General features: G+C 40.8%; 1 protein-coding gene across 5 annotated transcripts in view; it reads left to right on the top strand.

The window, feature by feature from the left end:
- iqsec1a (IQ motif and Sec7 domain ArfGEF 1a) overlaps positions 1-19253 on the top strand; it is a 141944-nt gene that overhangs the window by 97491 nt on the left and 25200 nt on the right. Inside the window, exon 1 of one of the 5 annotated variants that reach the window (XM_084720732.1) lies at positions 13251-13571. The exons of the other annotated variants lie outside the window; for them this stretch is intronic. Coding sequence (XP_084576858.1) covers positions 13507-13571 — 65 coding nt within the window. The 5' untranslated portion in view covers positions 13251-13506. Of the gene's footprint in view, positions 1-13250; positions 13572-19253 lie in introns of those variants that run through there. 5 annotated transcript variants of the gene reach the window in all.

The raw sequence follows: 19253 nt of genomic DNA, 5'->3' as shown, positions 1-19253 counted from the left end.
GCTAACTGGCTGTATAGTGATGCTACAACAAATGTTACATTTTGACCTGTGACTTTTAAACTGTAAGTTAAATCAAACAAATCTTTTTCTGGATTCTGTGCATCCAGATGAATCTTGGTGTGTCTAACCGGATAGTGTGCTTTTTTTGATTAGGAAATACAAGAAGTTGAAGAGAGCCTGATTGTTTCTGATGACTCTGCAAGCCGTTTGGTACTCTCAGTCTTTATTGATGTATGTCCTCTGATGCAACAGTGAGCCGATGACGTTTTAGTGTGCGTCAGCTTGAAAACAGAAAAATACAGATCAAATGTTTGAAACAAGAGCCAAACCCTCTAGCAGCCTTCTGTAAAGTCTTCAAAAATGATGCGCAGTTTTTCAGCATGGTAGAGTCTCTAAACTATAATAGGAAATTTTGAAAAAGGCTAATGTTAAAATTGCTCTATAATTGGATATAAGTTTGTTTAGCTGGAGAATTTGCAGCCTAGTAATTAGTTGATTTTCTTCAAAATGCACCTTGCTTAAAAAGTGCTTGAATTTGACTTTGGAAACGGTGTGGGGAACCTGGTGTGTGTGCAGTATCACTGTTCATTTCATATCTCAAAAACTGTTGATCCGATCGACCTCACACTTGGCAGGTGTGTAGCTGAGGACCCAAGGGAGTGTATTGTCAAGCATGAAGTCGATCAGATGAGTATTTCTTGAGAATTCTGCAAGCAGCACTTCCGAGAGCCAAACAATTGGCCCGAACCAAACGGGTATGTGCTCCATACGGCCACGCCTTGAACGGGCACTGCACTAGTCTGCTAAAAAAGATGTATTTCCACATGATTGCAATTTGTGATACAATGATTCAGCTGCATGAAGGAGCAGTTTGTTATCCTGTGGGCTTAGGGAGCCAGGACGGGGGCCTCTAATAAGTAATTGAGGGGCTTCAGATCGATGTGCCCTGCAGCCTGCAGAGACCTGCGCTGCGCTTTTAGCCAATAAAACAGTAAGCTTTATGGAGCTTACATCAAACCTCCAAGGATACAGCCAAGGTAGCAGACAGATTTACTCTGTATTTGAAATCCATTCCTCTGTAATGACAAAAATTTGTCTTTTTTTTTGTAATTCCGAGACTCCCTGATTTGAGCTGGTGTGTTGCAAGCTTTGTCTTTATGTTGATGTATGATACGGTTGGCTGGCTCTTCTCTAACTCGCCCCTGTAGGACTTGTGTCGTTATTGACTTCCAATGGGCTCTAGAAACCATCCAATGAGCTTTGGTTGTGTGTGAATTAAATGGAAGGCAAACAACATTAGCCACTGTCAGGTAGTTTGTCATAGAGACGGTGAGTTAATCCACATGCCCCTGTGTAACCTTCTTTTCTTGTAAATGCATTGGCACTGTCTCAAGTGGAGGTTATGGGAGGCATTGAGAGAAATGGAACAATAAACATGGTGCTGTGTAACCCCTCCTCCAGGGGCTGTTATCACGAATTTGAGTCTGCTTGTAATTCTCAGAATGTCTGTATCACTCTGTGAAGCCGGGCCTCACGTCCTCCCCATGCAGCCTGCCTGAACAGGGCATATGTTGAAATATAAGATCTGCTGACTTGCACCCACCGGGTCTTGTGGAAATGTGGTATGAATGGAACTTGCACACTCAGGATATCTTGTTCCACTGGAATATGTCAACATGAATCCATTTCTCAGCACAAAAGGTTTCCTCAGCTTCCTTTCACATTCCCGAGTAAAAGGAGCGCAGATCGAGGATGACTGCTTTATCTCAGGGCTTTTGTTCTGTGATTGATTGCTTCCCAGTTGTCTCTGCTACTTTGAAAGCATGATTAACTGACCAGTTAGTGTCTTTTTTCCCCCTTTTTTTTATTTCTCAGGACTGCTTTTAGCTCATTCTAACCTCCCAATACCTTGACATGCATATCTAGTGAAGATATAAACAAGAGAGCCAGGAATCATTAATTATTTATTTTTTAATTCTGCTTTCATTGTTGGGGGGGCTTTCAGCTGTGGCTTTCGATTAATATTTGAACACAACTGATCAAGTTTTCATTGCGGCTGGGAGGAGTTCTTATCACATGAAAACTGATCCTTTCGGTTTTTATTCTCCGATGACTTGGTCTGGACTCGGGAGTGGAGGGAGTTTTCTGCTTGCATGTGCAGGGTTTTTGGAGGCTAAAAGAAAAAGAAAGAGGATTTCCTTTGACAAATGGGATCCTGACACAGCAGTTTGACTTAAATTATTGGTCAAACTTCTTGTCTCTTAAGGACTAAGAATTAAGGCTTATTTTTTCAAATGAAGACAGGGATGTAATCACAAATTACAAACACTGTCCTGTTAAACCTGAATTCAACCAACAAATCCCTTTAGATTTGCTTTGCAGTGCTATAAGAAATATGTGTAGTAATTTAACCTGTGCAGTCTGATTTCTTCCATTATTTCTACTGTTCTTTAAATCCTTAGAGGGGCTCTCCAGTGCATACTGTGCATCTCCATTAGAAAATGAGAAAAATATTAAATATTAAGAGGGATGAGAAATATCAGAGAAAGGGGAAAAACCAGAAAGGATTAGATTCCACATACTAGTCGACATCCATATATACAAGTGCACAGAGTAATTAAATACAATTAGGATGACTAATTCTTATTGGGAGCTTTACAAAGATAATTCCATGGAAACAAAAACAAACCTTTCTAAAATTAATGCAGGTGTTAAGTTTAAAATATGAGATCACTGAACCTCTGTATATTAAACCAAACTGTAATTTCTGTATTCGCACAGTAGATTGTGATTCTCATAGCTGCCTTCACTTTCCCACATCTGTATTCAGTCATCCAGTTTCGGGCACTTTCTCCTAAAATAACATTATGTTTCCTGAATTATTCTGTCACTGTCAGCCTAATGAGGGCCATTAAAATGAAATACGTTTTGTACTTTCACTTCCAAGTGGAGCAGGACGTGAGAGAAAACTTTATGAAATTCTTCATGGGGCTCAGGATTGTTGTGGTTGTAGTTTGCGTGTCCCAGCAAGTAAACAACAAATATTATTTGTCAGAGTCTGACATATTGACACATGTCATGGCTACAGGGTAAGCCCCTGTTGTTCAGTCACTGTGTTTTCCCCAATCAAAGACTGGAGAGGCGTGATGGAGCAGACACGAGAAAGGCTGCCTTTATACACAGTGCCAACACAAACAACGGCCTGTGCCAGTGCAGACGGCCGAGCCGGGAGGTGCTCCTCGGGGCTCAATAGCCGTAGTGTTTCTGCCGTGGGCTTTAGATGCCACAGAGGCACAGTTGGCTTTGCCAGGGAAGGGCGGCAGAGCACAGCAGCGAGTAACTGGAGTCCTGGCTGTGGAGTCCAGGGCTGAAGGAGACTCTGCTAAAGTGATCAGACAGCTGTGTGTGTGGAGAGGTGAGTAGTGGTGGAATGTAAGCCATCGCTGTCTGACTGTTGTAGGAATGTAGTGTTTTGTATCTGTGTTTCCTCCCTTTATCTGTTTCTCTTCAATGTTAATCCCATGTTGGTGTCAGTTTATCCTGCAGCAGGGTGTGCTTTAGAGCCTGACCGATGTGTGATTTTTGAGACCAATACTGTGACTGATTTTTAGAGGCGAAAACTTCACAGATTACAAATATTGTGGTGTATATCATGAACCTTTTCTGTGTGGATTGTACACAAATTCTGTACTGATGCCACTGTACAGAAGATTCAAAGTCTTTATTATCATCTGCAAAAATAAATCAGTTATTAGTGTAATGAAATTCTTAGTTCACTATGTCTCTCTACCTGGTTCCATCAATTATTCCATTAATAAATATAGAAATATGCTAGAAACATAAGTTTAAGAATGAAAGGAAGATGAAGAAACAAGAACAAGATGACTTATACTGCAAAGAGAGTATTTTCAGTATAAGACACTATGTGCCATATAAACCAGAGTAAAGCCAGAAAAAACACAACTAAAGATATCAGTACAGTTCAGTATCAGTCAAATATTTTTCAGTAATAGTGGCTGTCTATATAGAGGCAGATTATAAAACAAAAAGCAGAGCTTCTCAGCATTTACACATCCTCTTATCTTCATAAATGTTCCCTATTGTGCTAAATGTAAATCACCCCAAACATTGTTTTTGGCATTGCATGCACTGTAAAAAAAAAAGTTTTCATATGAGTCAACATATATTCTGATACTGGTGTATCTGTGATCGGCACCTATCATGTGATAGTTGTTGCTGAATGACTAATACAAGAACAGACCTGAGTTCAAAACCTTCAGTGCAATAAACACATCTGTTTGTCTACTAGAAATGTATTTATACCACAATCAGCTCTCTAAACCACAACACCGTTTCATGCTCGACTGCTAATGAAATCTTGTGAGTGATATGAATGATTGAGCAACACAACAACATGTTGAAGATCATCAGCTGTTTATCTGATCGCTGATGCAGTCGGCAATGAATGGAATCTGATTGAAACAGCAATTATTATCATTGTAAGCCTTCCAGTCAATTTAGCCAGTTCAGTGATGTCATTTAGCTCATGGCTCCAAATTGATTGCCTTGCCAGGCGCACAAGCACGTGCACACACTCATGCACGTGTCAACACACACACGGATAATTATTTTCGGAACATGTCTGGTTTGTATCAAGGGATAGATATGTTTTTTTCATGCTCAAGGATTACACTGATGGATGGCTTCTGGATATCAGGAGGACAGCAGGGGAGCATGATTTTAAAAGTGTTTGGCTGATGTTTTACGAATCGAGAGTCTGTCTGATGATTGATTGGCCACCATGGTGCTACTAGGCAGGGAGGCAGATAATTTAGGAAGACTGTGGATTTAGATGATTGATAACGCATGAAGACATGTGAATGTTTTGCAGAAGACCCTGCAACTAACAGTTATTTTCATTATCAATTAATCTACCAATCATTTTCTAGATTAATCATTTGGGCTAAAAAAAAAAATCAGAAAAAGTGTGCATCCCTGTTTCTCAAAGTCCAAGGTAATGTCTTTAAAGCTATAATATGTAACATTCCCACATTAAAATTTGTAAAAACACTTGACAAGTTATATGTGTTGTTGAGTTGTGTGCTTACATTATCTCAGAAGTTTCCAACAATCTTCATTGGAAGAGAAATTTATAATTTATTCAAAGTAACAGTGCGTTTCCTGCTAGCTGTTGCTAGCCAGTTGCTGTAACCTACAGGAAAACACAGGATACATTAATAGATATAAAATGAGTCCACATGTATAGAGTGACACATACATACATGTTCAGTGATAGCGAGAAAAAATAGTTTGAGGACACAAGTTAATGTCTAACTGCTTACACAGCAGAGCTCGCTACATAGTAGTTATCGAATTACAGTAACTTATAAAGAAAAGAATAATAAAGATACACTATACATCAATAGGGCTGCAAGTATCCCTGTTTCCCAAAGCTCAGGTGAGGTCTTGTTTTGTTTACAACCCAAGTAGTAAAGAAACTATTCATATTTGAGAAGCTGAAAACAGAGAATTTGGACTGGACAATTTTTTCTTATATATATTTACTATTGCGAATTAAGAGGATTGATATTGATGATCATATTTGCTGTCCCACATTCTCCTGACATATAGTTCATGTAAACCAGAGGACTCTCTCTGTCTGACTTGAGACAGGTGTGAGTCTGCCACTGCCTCAAATAGATTATTGCCCCGACACCCCCGACGTGTCCCCCACCACCACCAGAAAAAGCTGGTCCTTTTACATCCTGGTGCCTTTGAATAACCCAGCCACCCTCCCAACTTGCAACCATGACAAACACGTCTGACCTCAGCCGTCCTGAATGACATCACTGCCACATGTCTCCCCTCCAGGCCCCGTGTCCATCTTCACAAGAGCGTGTTGCATCGTTTCCAACCAGTGGGTGGCACTGTCACTCTGAGAGCCCACTGTGGAGCTGGTCTCATCTTTTACGGGCTCTGTCAGGCCTGTTTTATCTGTCTGGGCTGTGGTGCCACGCTCCTGTGTCTATCATGACCACCATGAGTATTTATACTCTGTGGCCTTTGTCACATTTACAAGTCAGGGCTGCTCTGAGCACTAAACCACTGGAGACACCAGTCTAAGTCTCAGTCTTATACTGTCTTCCAATTGACCTCAAAATTTCACAGTGTCGTTGAGAAACGCTGCACATCGGTCTGCCACAAAGGAGCAGATAATGAGATGAAATCAGCCGGGCATTCAGTGGCTATTCTCCTGTGTTAATGTGCATTCTTCCTCTTGTTCTTCAGCAGCATTGTTCGTCTCCCTCGCACAGTGTTTACCAGAGTGTGTCACCTCACATGGGTCTATTTTTAGCAGGGGAGAATTGTGCTGTAGTGTGTTTCTGTGCTGGGGAGGGGCCACGGTGAAGAGCTTCAGAGAAACATGCTATCTGGTAATGGAGTGAACTGAAAGGAAAATATTGTAAATGGACAAACAGAGTCCGCTTCTAATAATGGTAACAGTACACAATACATGACCTCCATTTGCCTTTCACAGAGAGTCAGATAGCATATGCATGCAATCAGAAGGAGAAGTGCAGCTTCAGAGCCCTGTTTTTGAAATGGTTACATGAATATATATATATTTTAGAACTGCATACACACAAAGAAGTACATAAACATGTGGTTGAGTTGTAAAGTGAAGGTTTTCTTGGTTCCCATCTTAAGGGTGTCATTTTATTCATGCCTTTTTCTCTGCCCACTCAGCCATTTAGAGGATGGAAAGAGAAATGCCCAGGACAGGTCACTACTAGATGCCCACATTCATATTTTAGAACAATTTCGAGTCTCCACCCCACCTGACTGGCATATGTCTTTGGAATGTGAGCGGAAACCAGAGCAAACCCACGCAAACACTGAGAGAACAAGAAAAACTCCACCCAGAAAAGACTGAAGAGCAAACCTGGACCCTGTGTGTACACCCAGCTGCCATTTTAATGCTGGTTGTTGGTCGAATTTAGTTAAAATTGTGAATATGTTATTTGGGTTTTGATACACATACTAGTCTAAAACTAGCGTGTTTCTCATTTTTAAACTTTTTTTGTCATTGAACGAGGGATGCAAAGGGAAGTGTCTCGATGTTAAATGCTCTCTCAACAAAAGCCGTCATATGAGAAAGCTGTGTGAATAAATTGCAGTCTAAAACGTGACTAAACCATCATGTCCGTTAAATGCAAAGATGCAGACAGGAGATGGTTAATAAGAAGCAAGAGGAAATAGCCACCTTCCAACACCTCTAAATTTTACAAATTTCAACTCAGGTGTAAAATCGATTTCCTTGTGTGACTGTTTTGGACACTGACCGTTTGGTTAGCTGTCCAGGTTTTCTGCTAATCATAACTAACCATCTCTTGACTTTCCCTACAAACACATTATGTCCTTGCAACATTGCGATTGTAAAGTATCATTTGTGACATTTTAAGAACATTACTGCAACATTACAGTTACAGTGTTGCTGCTATGTTGATGAAAAGTTACAAAGTAAAAGGTATTTCATTGTATTTTTGCAGTACATATACTGTACATAATCTCTGTCATTGAACTGTGAATACATACGCTGTCATTTCAGTCTTTGTTTTCTGATTTGGTTTGTTTTCATGGGGATCCGTAGTAAAACCTGGAGCTGAGTTTTTGAGATGTCTTTTTATCATGATTGTGAGCTGGATCATCTAATTCTCGACAATAATGCAATTAAGTGTATTTCCTAAAATGTCAAACTGTTAACAAGCCTTCAGTCCTGACTGTACATTCAGTGTTAACTTTTGATATTTAGTGCTTCAGAACATTTTAGTCAGCACTAAAAAGTATCGAGTTTCGGCACTCAGTCCTGGTTGTGGCGACAAGATCTGCTGCTAGCAATTGTGTACAAAAACATTTAGTTGCTTCGAATAAATGTTTTGTGATGCTATAAAACTAATCTCAGAAGTCGTCTCCTGTAGTTCAGCCTTTGGTTTCCATGTGTCCGGACAGACATATTGTTTCTATCCGGATTTGAACTACAAAGTGATGTATGAACAGGAGAAAAGAGAGAAGCCTCTCAGACATCACTTGCCACTGATGATCTTTGATCATTCCCATAGGATCCCACAGGCAACACATCTGCTCCAGCTTTGCTGCCAGGATGTGATGAGCAGAGGCAGCATATCCTTTAATTACTCTCATTTCAGCTCTATTTATACATCTGCTGCCAGATCCTTCTTATGGACAAAAATTCTTTGTTCCTGAGAATTTACAGGGGAAATGTGTTTCTTTTTTATGTTTCTTTTTTTCCGCCTCCTATACAAAGTCCTCTGTGTTCCCGCAGCGATCCCGGGCCACTACATCTCATTTAGTATGCTGTTGTATCAAACTATGACATCAGCCCGTTCTAATTGTTTCCAGACGAGGCGAGGGCTGCGTTTTCATTTTATTTTCCGTTTCTTTGCGCAGGTCTCAGTCGCTCAGCATCCAGCAAAGGCAGATAATGAGAAACGGTGCATGATGTCATGTAGACAGAGCATGCAGCGCCAAAATCTTGTGACCAAGTTTCCAGGAAGCGCTCCTTCCCCTTACCGTTTCCTTTGGTGTCTTTTCCTCAGCTCTGTCTTTTTTTCCCCCTCCTCTTTGCAATGGGAAAACCCATGTTTTTTTTGTTCTTCTAATAATATTCAGGTGTTATATCTGTGGGAATGCACCTGATAAAGGCCTTTGTCTGTAGCTGACCTGCTGGTGCCTCTTTGGCCTCGTCCCATGTGTAATGTATCTAACTTTTCTTCTACTACAACAAGAAGGAAGAGGAAAAGAAAGGAGGGCCGTGAAGCTGAAGGGGTGGGGGGGGATGATAGAGTAGGAGCTGAAATGCAGAGAGACCATATGTATTGAGTTGAAGAAATGGCGTTTTATGAGCCGAAAGTGGGCCTCTGCTTGGAATTCTCAATGACATCATTCTGGAGCAGAGCGCCGTGCAGCCAGGACTCCAGAGATGGAGTGTGGGCCTTCACCACCAGACAGGACGACTAGACTGGATCGTAACACTAGAGGAGGAAGACAGAGATGCAGAGGCAGGCAGACACAGAGAATTACACAGACTTATTGCAGCTTCTCTCCAGTCTACACGCTTACAAATAAAAATTCTAACTGGAAATACATAGGATTCTTTAGTTTGTTCTAACACAAGAACCCATTTTGGTTCCTAGTAGGACCTTTTATAAAGGTTCCACCTAGAACACAACATAAAAGGTTATAACTAGAACCATCTGTGAACGGTTCTATTTATAACCTTTCCACCTTCTAAGGGTGCTAAACAGAACCCACCCAGGGGTTCTACCATGGACCCTTTTATATTCCAAGGGTTTAATCTAGAACCCACCCAGGATCCTCTGTTCAGAACCCTTTATATCCTAATGATACACAGGTAGATTCAAAAATACATTTTATAAAGGTTTCACCATTAATTATTTTCTTTTCTGAGAGAACCATATTGTATTCTACCAATGAAGCAAAAAATCATTAAACATCAGTTTAATAACGTATGTTACCCATGTTTAGATTAAGGAAACTGTTTTAATACTCATACTTTCACATTGGAAGAAAATGGTTCTCAAAGGAACCCCTAGTCTTACAAAGAACGCTTGATGAATCATTTCTTCAAAAAAGGGTTCTTCAAAAACAAATTGTTCTGGGCAGAACCTTTTGGAACCCTTATTTCTAAGAGTGAGCACACAAAAACACAAAGCCTAAATCACATTTTTGCAATGCAGTTTAAGCACAAATCACATCATCTTAGCACACCTCAAAATTCAGTTGGCAAAACACTTCAGTCACCTGTCAGAACATAAAAGGTGACCTCTAATGTGTTGGGGAACAAATGGAGCAGCATTGAGAGCAGAGAGGAAGAGTGAGGCCAAGAGGAGGAGGAAGAGGAAAGTGAACCAATATTTGTAATGAAATCTTTGCAACTTGGATTTACTGTAACAATGTTGGAGTATCAACTGTAAGTTTACAGTATGACTCTTGGAGGCTGGGAGTTATGCCAGAATGGACTCACTGGATAGACAAATGTGCGTTGTGTCGTATTTTGCTATAATGATTGTGTCAATTCAATATTTATATGACATATTTACAGTATTGTATTACAACGAAATATGGCATCAGTCATTACACTGTTTGTATTATACTGTAACATTGCATCTTGGGACCAAAAAATTGAAACTTTCAGATAAAGCGAGAGAAAGGAAACCGTTTCTACACAGTTTTATACATCTGAACATGTAACATGGCCCCATGAAGCCAAAATATATTTTAAAAAAGTATTTTTTTTATGGTAGTGTTTTAAATTATCACACGATGCTGTGAGATATTCACAGCTGTGTGTACTGATATGGTGCAAAGAATCAGTTTTAGAAGAGGGAACGTGGTTTGAGTGCAGTGTTTAATTTTTTCAAGAGATTTGTGGACAAAACTTGATTTTTTTCAGTTTTGTGTTTAGAGTTTTGATATTTTTGAAATTGGGCTACAGTATATTTTCAGGAAACATGTTAAAACGATTGGGAAAAAGCTGCGAGCGTCCTGAAATTTGTGCAGACTTTTACAGCTCAGGTTTACCTGGAATTTGTCTAATTGGATAATCTCTGCAGAGTTCTCCTTAATGCTAAAACTGATGCTGCCCTTGAGCCTCATGCTGAAACAATCATGTCACGCTGGGGGCTTATACGGGGCACATGCCTGCCTTCGAAATGAGACCATGATATTGCTTCATATCTTACTCCCAAACAAATAAACACTAGTTAGCCGCTCCCTGTGGTCCGCCAGCCAAACAAAGCCTGCGGTGGCGCTAATATCTAATATCATGCATGCATTTCGAAATCTAACTGCTTGCCATTTGGATGAACATGTGCAAACAAATGACAGAATAATGAGGGAGCCAGCTTTATTAAAGCCACATCCTAAATGTGTTTTTCTCCTGTTTTTGTTTGTTTCGTTCACCGGCTCTCAAGAATAAATTGATTCCAGTAAGGATGGTGAGATCGCATGATAGGTGAGATCTGTAAGTTGAGTCAAGTATCGGCAGCTCCACGAGGCATTAGCTGTTGTAGTCACCAGAGAGTACAGGGCCAAGGTCTCACACTGAAATAGATCAGCTGGCCAGTCACTGTCTGTCTGCACATAATCATTCTGCCTGAGTCACACATCGCAAGTAGGTTTGTGAATCTCCCCTGCTGTGATCTGTAACACGTGTTAAGATATGCAAACCTTTTCCTTTTGCTTTGTCTCTCGTTCTGCATTTCTCGTTTGAAGTCTGAGATAAAAACAGTCCAGAGAAGGTGATCATTTTAGGGGTTCAGGCTTGTAATTAGAGGACATCAGCATCTCCCTACAGAGACTGGTGTGTGTGTGTGTTTGTGTGTGTAGATGATTGGTGTCCCTGTAAACTGGCTCCATGTGGGAGCCATTCTCCTCTGTTTCCTGTGCCTGTTGTCATTATATAGAAAATACCTTTGACTTGGGGGCAGTTTACCCCAACCCCCTCCTCTCAGAGGGGTGATTAGTCTCTGGCCTGTCTCAACAGCGCCGTGGAGCCCAGAGACGAGGCACCATCAGTTTGAGGTCTGCTGCAAGTGTGAAGCTGGACTGGAAGTCCTGATGAGCAATACAACTCAATCAGAAAATGACCATGAGATGTTATCTAGAGCTGTATACTGGCAAGAATTGGGATATGATACATATCATGATATAGGGGTTACAATTCAATATATTGCAATACTCTAAGCAGGGTGTTATATTGGTACTTTTTAAATCTCATTTTAGGAAAACTGTTATAGTAGTCAATCAGAACAGTGAAGACAGGTACCAACACTGCTATCTAGAATAAAAGAGACACTCACACAAAATGAACTCCTACTTATCTTGGCATGTACCACCATATCACTAGAGCTGCAATGAATTATTCAATTAACTGATTAGTTGATTGAAAGATAATTAGTTGCAAACTATTTTGATAATCCATTAATCTTTCTAGTAAATTTTTTGATAGTAAATGAAGAGTCTTTGGGTTTTGGTTAGACAATGACGTCACTTTGGGCTCTGGGAAACTATATTTTATATGATTAATCCTTTAATCACGAAAATAATCTGCAGATTAATCCATAATGAAAATAATCGTAGTTGCAGTAGTTAGGTAGTTGTGAGTCCAACAGACAGTTGAGAGTTATAAACAGCTGATTAACTTAGTTGCTTCATCATCGTCAAAGTATTATGCTGACAATGTGTGTAAGTGTAATGGTTCAATGTCCCTGCAGCCTGCAGGCAACCTGCCTGAGCTTCGAGTCTTGGACGGAGTGGGCAGGGGGAAAAAAACTTTCTTCACCCATAGATCATATATTAAATAGGGACTCAACCTATTTGATATACCATCCATGGCTCCAACTCACTGTTTGGACAGCAGTGCTCATTTATGAACACTGGATTCTTACATACTGCTCTTTTAAAGGAAGTTGAAAATAGAAGGGTGAGAGGTGGACAGCTTCTACTCTTCTGTGATTTTCTGCATCAGAAAGACACAGAATTGTCTCTGTTTCTTTTCTTAGTGCACATCTTAGCAGTCACTTCTCAACGCTGAAAGGCTCTATTAATAGAGGTGCACTCTTGTATTTTACCATCTCTACCCACAAAGTCCTTTTTCTTTCGTGCAAAAAAAGGCTAACAAAAGGTACCTCTGACATTCAAACACTCCCAAACCCTGTTTCCTGTGACACTACCTTCTTTCTTTATGCCACCGTTTCCTCATACATTGTCCTTTTACCTGTTTCTCTATTCCATCCCATTGCTACTTATCTACTATGCCTGTGTGCAACTCTCCCCTCCCTCCTCTCTGTTCTTTTAATGTTTTATCGCTGCCCCCTCACTGGCTGCAGCTCTCCTTTTCATATGTTTCCAAACCCTCTGATAACAAGCCTGGGAATCATGATTTTCTTTTCCATGTCCCCTCCTCTAGGGTCACTTGTGTGTCCCTTCCTTTCGTGATTAGTGTTGTGCAGGAGGTATTTCATCCCCTTCTCTCTCTTTCTACCCAGCTACAGAGCCACCACTCTCACACACATACACACCCCTTCCTTGCACCCCGCCCCCTTCCATACTGCTCAGGGCCTGGCAGAAACCCACACTCCCCTGTCTCCCAGCCTCCGCCCCCCTCATACTCCTACCAGCCCGGCTGCACCGAGGACAGAGAGGAAGAAAGAGAAAAAGAAAAGAGCTCCATTTGTCTGTCAGAGATTACAGACGGCCACTTAGTGCTGACCATGGTCGCCTATCATCCATGGGGAGCTGCTTCTCTCACAAGGCAAAGAGATGGGATCCTCTGCAAGGAGATATAGAAGATGGCAGTTTGAGATGTGTCTGTCTGTAAGAAAGACCTTTTAGGCAGTAATGGGGACCTGTGAGGGGGACTGCTAATGTTTGGAGTACATCGACTTGTGAGTGCCGGTCAGCATGTGGTGTTTGCAGTGTAATTCAGAGAAGACCCAGTCGCTGTTGGAGCTTGAGCTGAATGGCTGGTAAGAGCAATGGGAGAGTGTAAAATGTGTGTTTGCTTTAGAGTGTGTGTGTCATTGAGGGAGGTTAACACCAGACTGCTAGAGCTCTTAAAGCTTTGTTTAATAAACAGCAGAGAGACAGACGTGTTGTATGTGTGTTTGCAAAGAGAGCCCGGATCCCACGCTGAATTGAGCTGCTTTCCCATAATGCACAACTAGAAGATGACAGGAGTAATGTGAAGCTTCATGCAAAGTGACGAAGATCATGAATTTTAAGGTGGGGGTCTGCCATTTCAATGGAAAACAGATCATGTCCCCTCTCTGAGTCACTGCATTCGTGTGCTATCATGCTGTGTTTAGTCTCACTGTACAGAATCCATCTGTGAGTTGTTGGATTGCCCCCCCTCCTGCTCGGCTGAAGGGCATTCCTGTGGTGTGTCATGGCCCTCCCGCTCACTCGCCGTGACTGCGTGCTTTTTCAGACCTCGATCTTCAAGGGCAGGTGCTGAGTGTAGTGTGGACGAGCTTAATTATTCATTACTGAAAGATAATGACAGTGGCTTCGTTGTTGTTGTTGTTGTTGTTGTATGAGTCTTGACAGGAGGGAGGAGTAGTCATGCCATGATTCAGACAGAATGAGGCCTGGCAGTTAACAAGGGAATATTATTGATTTCTGATTACTTTAACAAGTAAGTTGATGCATCAACAAAACATCAAACCACTTGGAGTGGAGTATGTTTTAATTTGCAGCATCTGCGCTGTGCTAATTAAGCTTTTATTTTTAAGTCATCTTGAAAAATCTGAAACTTTGACGAGTTCTAAAAATCAGACCAGTCGATAATCAGCAGGCTTAATGTAGGAAAAATCAGGAGTCTATCATTTATTTGTCAAGATGGTGTGACTGCTAATTATTCTCAATAGGTTGTGATTGGAGTTCTCAAGGCAAATAACACCTTTGTGCTTGCACATTACCTTACCACTTAAAGTGTAATAATCAGAACAAATGTTGGGTGGATGGAAGCCATCCAGCAGTCAATTGTACAGTGGGTACATTCAAGTACTTAAGAGGACCAGTGCGTTGGATTTAGTGGCATCTAGCAGCAAGCTTGCAGATTGCAAAACGTCATCTCATAAACATGACATAACGTGGCCACAAAACTCACACAAATCACAAAAGGCTGTATCTAGGGCCAAATGCATGACAAACATGTTACAAACAGTGACATGCGTTTTGGAAAAAAAAAGCAGCAAATTTGCAACAAGCAATGCATCACGGGAAATTATGAAAATTAAGGGTGTCTCTCAGCCTGTCAGCTGCACGTGTCACAAGCCAGAACTCTACAGCGCTTGACAATGGTTGTAGCGCACCATTATACAAATTACATTACACATAGTACACAAGCTTTCCAGACTGAAGTTCAGTTTCAGTCTCATCTAATCTTACTAATAACAACAACAACAATAACATGACAGATCAGTGTCGTACTTGATGAGCTTTGATGACAACAGGTTGGATGCTCACAGCGTCTTAGTGCCACAAATGGATTAATACTGGAGTGAATGGACAGTCCAGTGCACCTCATACAGATGCTTAAGGGTACCTTGTGCACATGGCAGTACAACATGGTGGATCCATGGAAGAGCATCTATGCCCTCTGTAGATATCAATCTCATTTTAAGGTAACAGAAACACAAATCTTATTTTAAGGTGATTACACTCCAATGAAAACATGCTTATGGATATTAGATCCCATCTCTGTCATATTCTGACCATAAATCCCCATAAATCTTACACACTGGACCCTTAAGATTGTTGATTTCTGGTTGGATTAAATTCCAGATGGCAGTTTCTGATTTGTAGAGACCCTCAGGTCCAAAAGCTCTCAAACTATAGTATACAACTTGCAGTAGTTATCAACCACAAGTCTTATGAGGCTCCAGTTGAATATATACTGTCTGCTGCAAACTCTCCAGAGTGATACAGTCAGTCTGTTAGCCAGTGCAGCTCTCCAGTTTGCAGCTGTGTCACACCATAAATCCCCACCCTGCTCTTCACTGTCTTTTTATAGCTCTTACAAAATGATCCATTAGTACAATTATGGGTGTTTAAATGACTGATACACTTGAGTGTTAAATGTCAGATTTACCTTTTAATGCTGCTCTTCATTAACATGTTACTGTGTGGTCCACTGACCTCTTACCTGAATCTATTTCCTCACATCTGTGTTGTGAGGAGCTGGTGTATGCATCTGTATTTATGAGCATCCTGAGTCCCTATAAAGAGAGAGAAAACATCTGCTTTTGTTGTGTCTGGAGCCCATGTCGTCAGTGCATGCGTGGGGTGAGGAGTGTGGCTATATTTATTTTAAGGCAGGAAGTCTGATAGTGAATTTACACATGTTGAATTCGTGGTATTGTGCATATTTTATCTCAACCCCCCACACAATGTTTGGTAAGGAATCCGATTTCCATCACCATCTGCCTTTTCTGAGCAAAAATAAACCTCACTGAGCAGATCATACTTCCTTAGCAACCATGTTACAATTGAATATTGTCGATACAAGATGGTATAATTGGTTCATCCAACATCATTACTTAATAACATGTCACTTAACCTACTCTGAATCTTTTTTTTCACCTGCTCTCACTTTTTAAAGGTGCAATGTGAAAGATAGGGGCATAATTTAATAATTTAATAATATATGCGAGCAACAAGTTTGCAACGTTTCATAAGCTCTCATACCTCTTATGGTCTAATAAATGAACAAAATAAACTCACAAAACATCAAGAAAGGAAATATTCTTACTCATATTTTCTGAACTAAACCATACAGTTTCTGAAACTGAGTTTCTCTCTTTTGCAAAACTTTGACAAGCTTGTTTGTAAAACACGCTTCAAACTAGGTATGGGGGGGAAATTTTGAAAGATTCTGAATCAATGCAGAAAATTCAATAACTGGAAATTTAAAACCCAATTCTTGACATTATGGTTGCCTGTAACAATTTTAATATGGGTTGTATGTAACTAAACCAATCAGATAGTGACACGTAACAGACGTAAGCGTTTGTGTCACGTTAATTTTCTAAACTGGCTACTTGTTGAGTTTTGGTGAGGATGACTGACAGTGAGCAACTACAGGTATATACAATCTGCATCAATAATCATTTTTGAATTGCACCGTAGTCCTCTGAATCGGAATCAGCTTCAATCAGGAGGTGAATCGAGAGATTCTCACTCGTACTGCTGGGTTTGGACTGACACAACAAGACCTTTAAAGACATACATCACCTTGAACTGAGATGGACTTACAGGCATTGCAGCTTTAAATTAAATAACTTTTTGCTAACTGTTAATAAAGAAAACTTGTGCAGGGGAAGGAAATAGATTTCTGACTCACTTGCCCAACACAACAATAATGAACCCTGGTTAATAGTTACTCTGGTGATATACTGCCCCCCATTTGTTTGGAGTGACCTTTGACAGGTGGCTCTGTCTTACACATTGCTCCTTTAAGGAACCGCAGAATTGGTATACCTCTGTGGCCAAAAAATCTGTTTTGTTTGAGGTTTTTTTTTTTCTTTTCCGGCAGAAATGTTGTTGCGTTTCTGTTATTCTTGACTCCCTAACTTGAAAAAAGACAACTAGATCTTATATTTACATCATTGTTGGTGAAGTCAAATGGAGATTTCTGCCAAAAATAATAAATAACTTTGTTTTTTTAGCACCTGTCAAGAACTTCACAAAGGCTTCACAATAAAAATAAGGCAAGAGGCATTAAATAGACTTACGAAGAGTAAAAGCACCATAAATAGAAATAAATGAAAAATTTACACAATGGCAAGTCTAAACAGGTGGCTGAGGAGTAATTAGATTAGTGTTGTGGAAACACTGCATGTGGAAAGATTTCTCTGTAAATATTTAGCGTATTGCTCATTGCAGTGGCTTTTACTTTCACAACTGAACGGGGAATTTAGTTGTACTTTCCGAAAATGCTTTGAAAAGAGAACACAAATTAGAAGTTGATTGGAAAAACATGTAAGCACATAGCACTTTGTAGACTTCACTGTCTGTCTTCTCCGTGACTCTGTTGGCAGTCATGTTAGTTCCACACTGCCGCCGCTCTCTTCTTCCTCCGTAGCTCCAGCCTGCACTTCATTAGCCTTCTTCTATTCCCAGAACTCCTGTAGATGTGACTCCTCTTTTCCGGGATGGAGGAATGTTTCTCCCTCAGGTCCGGCTGATGGAATGGGTTGAGGCCTGGGTAGGGGTCTGGGCCTGTTTGTTCAGGATGTGTTGAGAGGGAAGGAGGGAAGAAAGAGAGATGGTCGACCCCCCCCCCTCCCCTCCTCAACCCACCCCTCAAATCCCTGGATCCCATGGCTGAAAATCACTGCCAGCTGAGCTGACATGCTTATCCATGCCTACATCAGAGCTAACGGGGGCTCCTGGTGGATAAAGAGCCAGACTGAGCGACGGACACCATTGAGCAGTCGTTTCTGGTGTAGTGAGATCATATTTCTAGGAGTGTTCGGTCACCATGTGGTCCAGAGACAACCATCAATGCTTCATCCATCACCTCTCAACGTTGGTTGTACAACCCCAATTCCAAAAAAGCTGGGCTCTTGTATAAAACATAAATAAAAACAAAATACAATGATGTACAAAAACTTTTCAACCTTTGTTCAGTTGAATACAGCACAGACTATTCAAACTGACTAACCTTTTCGTAAATAAACAGTCATTCTGAATTTGATGCCTGCAGCATGTTACACAAAATCTGAGATGGGCATGTTTACCTCTGTGATACAGGTTTCTTTTAACACTCAGTAAGCGTTTGAGAACTGAGGACACTTAATTGTTGAAGTTTTGAAAGTGAAATTCTTTCTCATTTTTGCTTGACATACAACATCAGGTGCTCAACAGTCTGGGGTCTCTGTTGTTGTATTTTGCGCTTCACATTTTCAATGGGAGATGTGCAGAATGTGTCTTGGCATTGTCTTACTGAAGTGAGCAGGGCCGTCTCTGAAAAAGACGTTGCGTGGGTGGCAGCATATGCTGCTCCAAAACCTGTAAGTACCTTTCAGCATTAATGGGGCCTCCACAGATGTGAGAGTTTTGTCGTGGGCACTAACACACCCCGATACCACCACGGATTCTGGATTTTGAACTTGGCGTTGTCTGGATGGTCCTTTTCCTCTTTAGCCTGGAGGATGAAATGTCCATGGTTTTCTAGAACCAATCTGAAATTTTGACTCATCAGACCACAGCACACTTTACGTAGTTCATCTCAGATGAGCTCAGACCCCAGAGAAGTCCGCAGCGTTTCTGGATGTTGTTGATCTATGACTTTTGCTTCACAGTCTTAACTTGCATTTGTAGAGGCAGCAACAATGAGTTTACAAAGTGTTCCTGAGCCCATGTAGTAATATCCTTTACACAATTATGTGTTTTTTTTAATGTGGTGCCACTTGAGGGGTCAAAGGTCACAGGCATTCCATGTTGGTTTTAGGCCTTGCCCCCTATGTGCAGAAATTTCTCTTGATTCTCTGAATCTTTTAATGACATTATGGACTGTAGATGGTAAAATCCCTGAATTCCTGCAGTTTTGTGTTGAGAAAACTTTTTAAACTTCTGAAGTATCTGCGGACACAGTTTTCCACAAAGTGGTGAACCTCACCCCATCTGTGTTTGTGAACAACTGA

Source organism: Lutjanus erythropterus, chromosome 6 (genome assembly GCF_056507025.1).
Source record: "Lutjanus erythropterus isolate fLutEry1 chromosome 6, fLutEry1.hap2, whole genome shotgun sequence".
In the NCBI taxonomy this organism is placed as follows: Eukaryota; Metazoa; Chordata; class Actinopteri; order Lutjaniformes; family Lutjanidae; genus Lutjanus; species Lutjanus erythropterus.
Note: the sequence above shows the minus strand (reverse complement) of the source record. Positions and strands in the feature narration are given on the sequence as shown.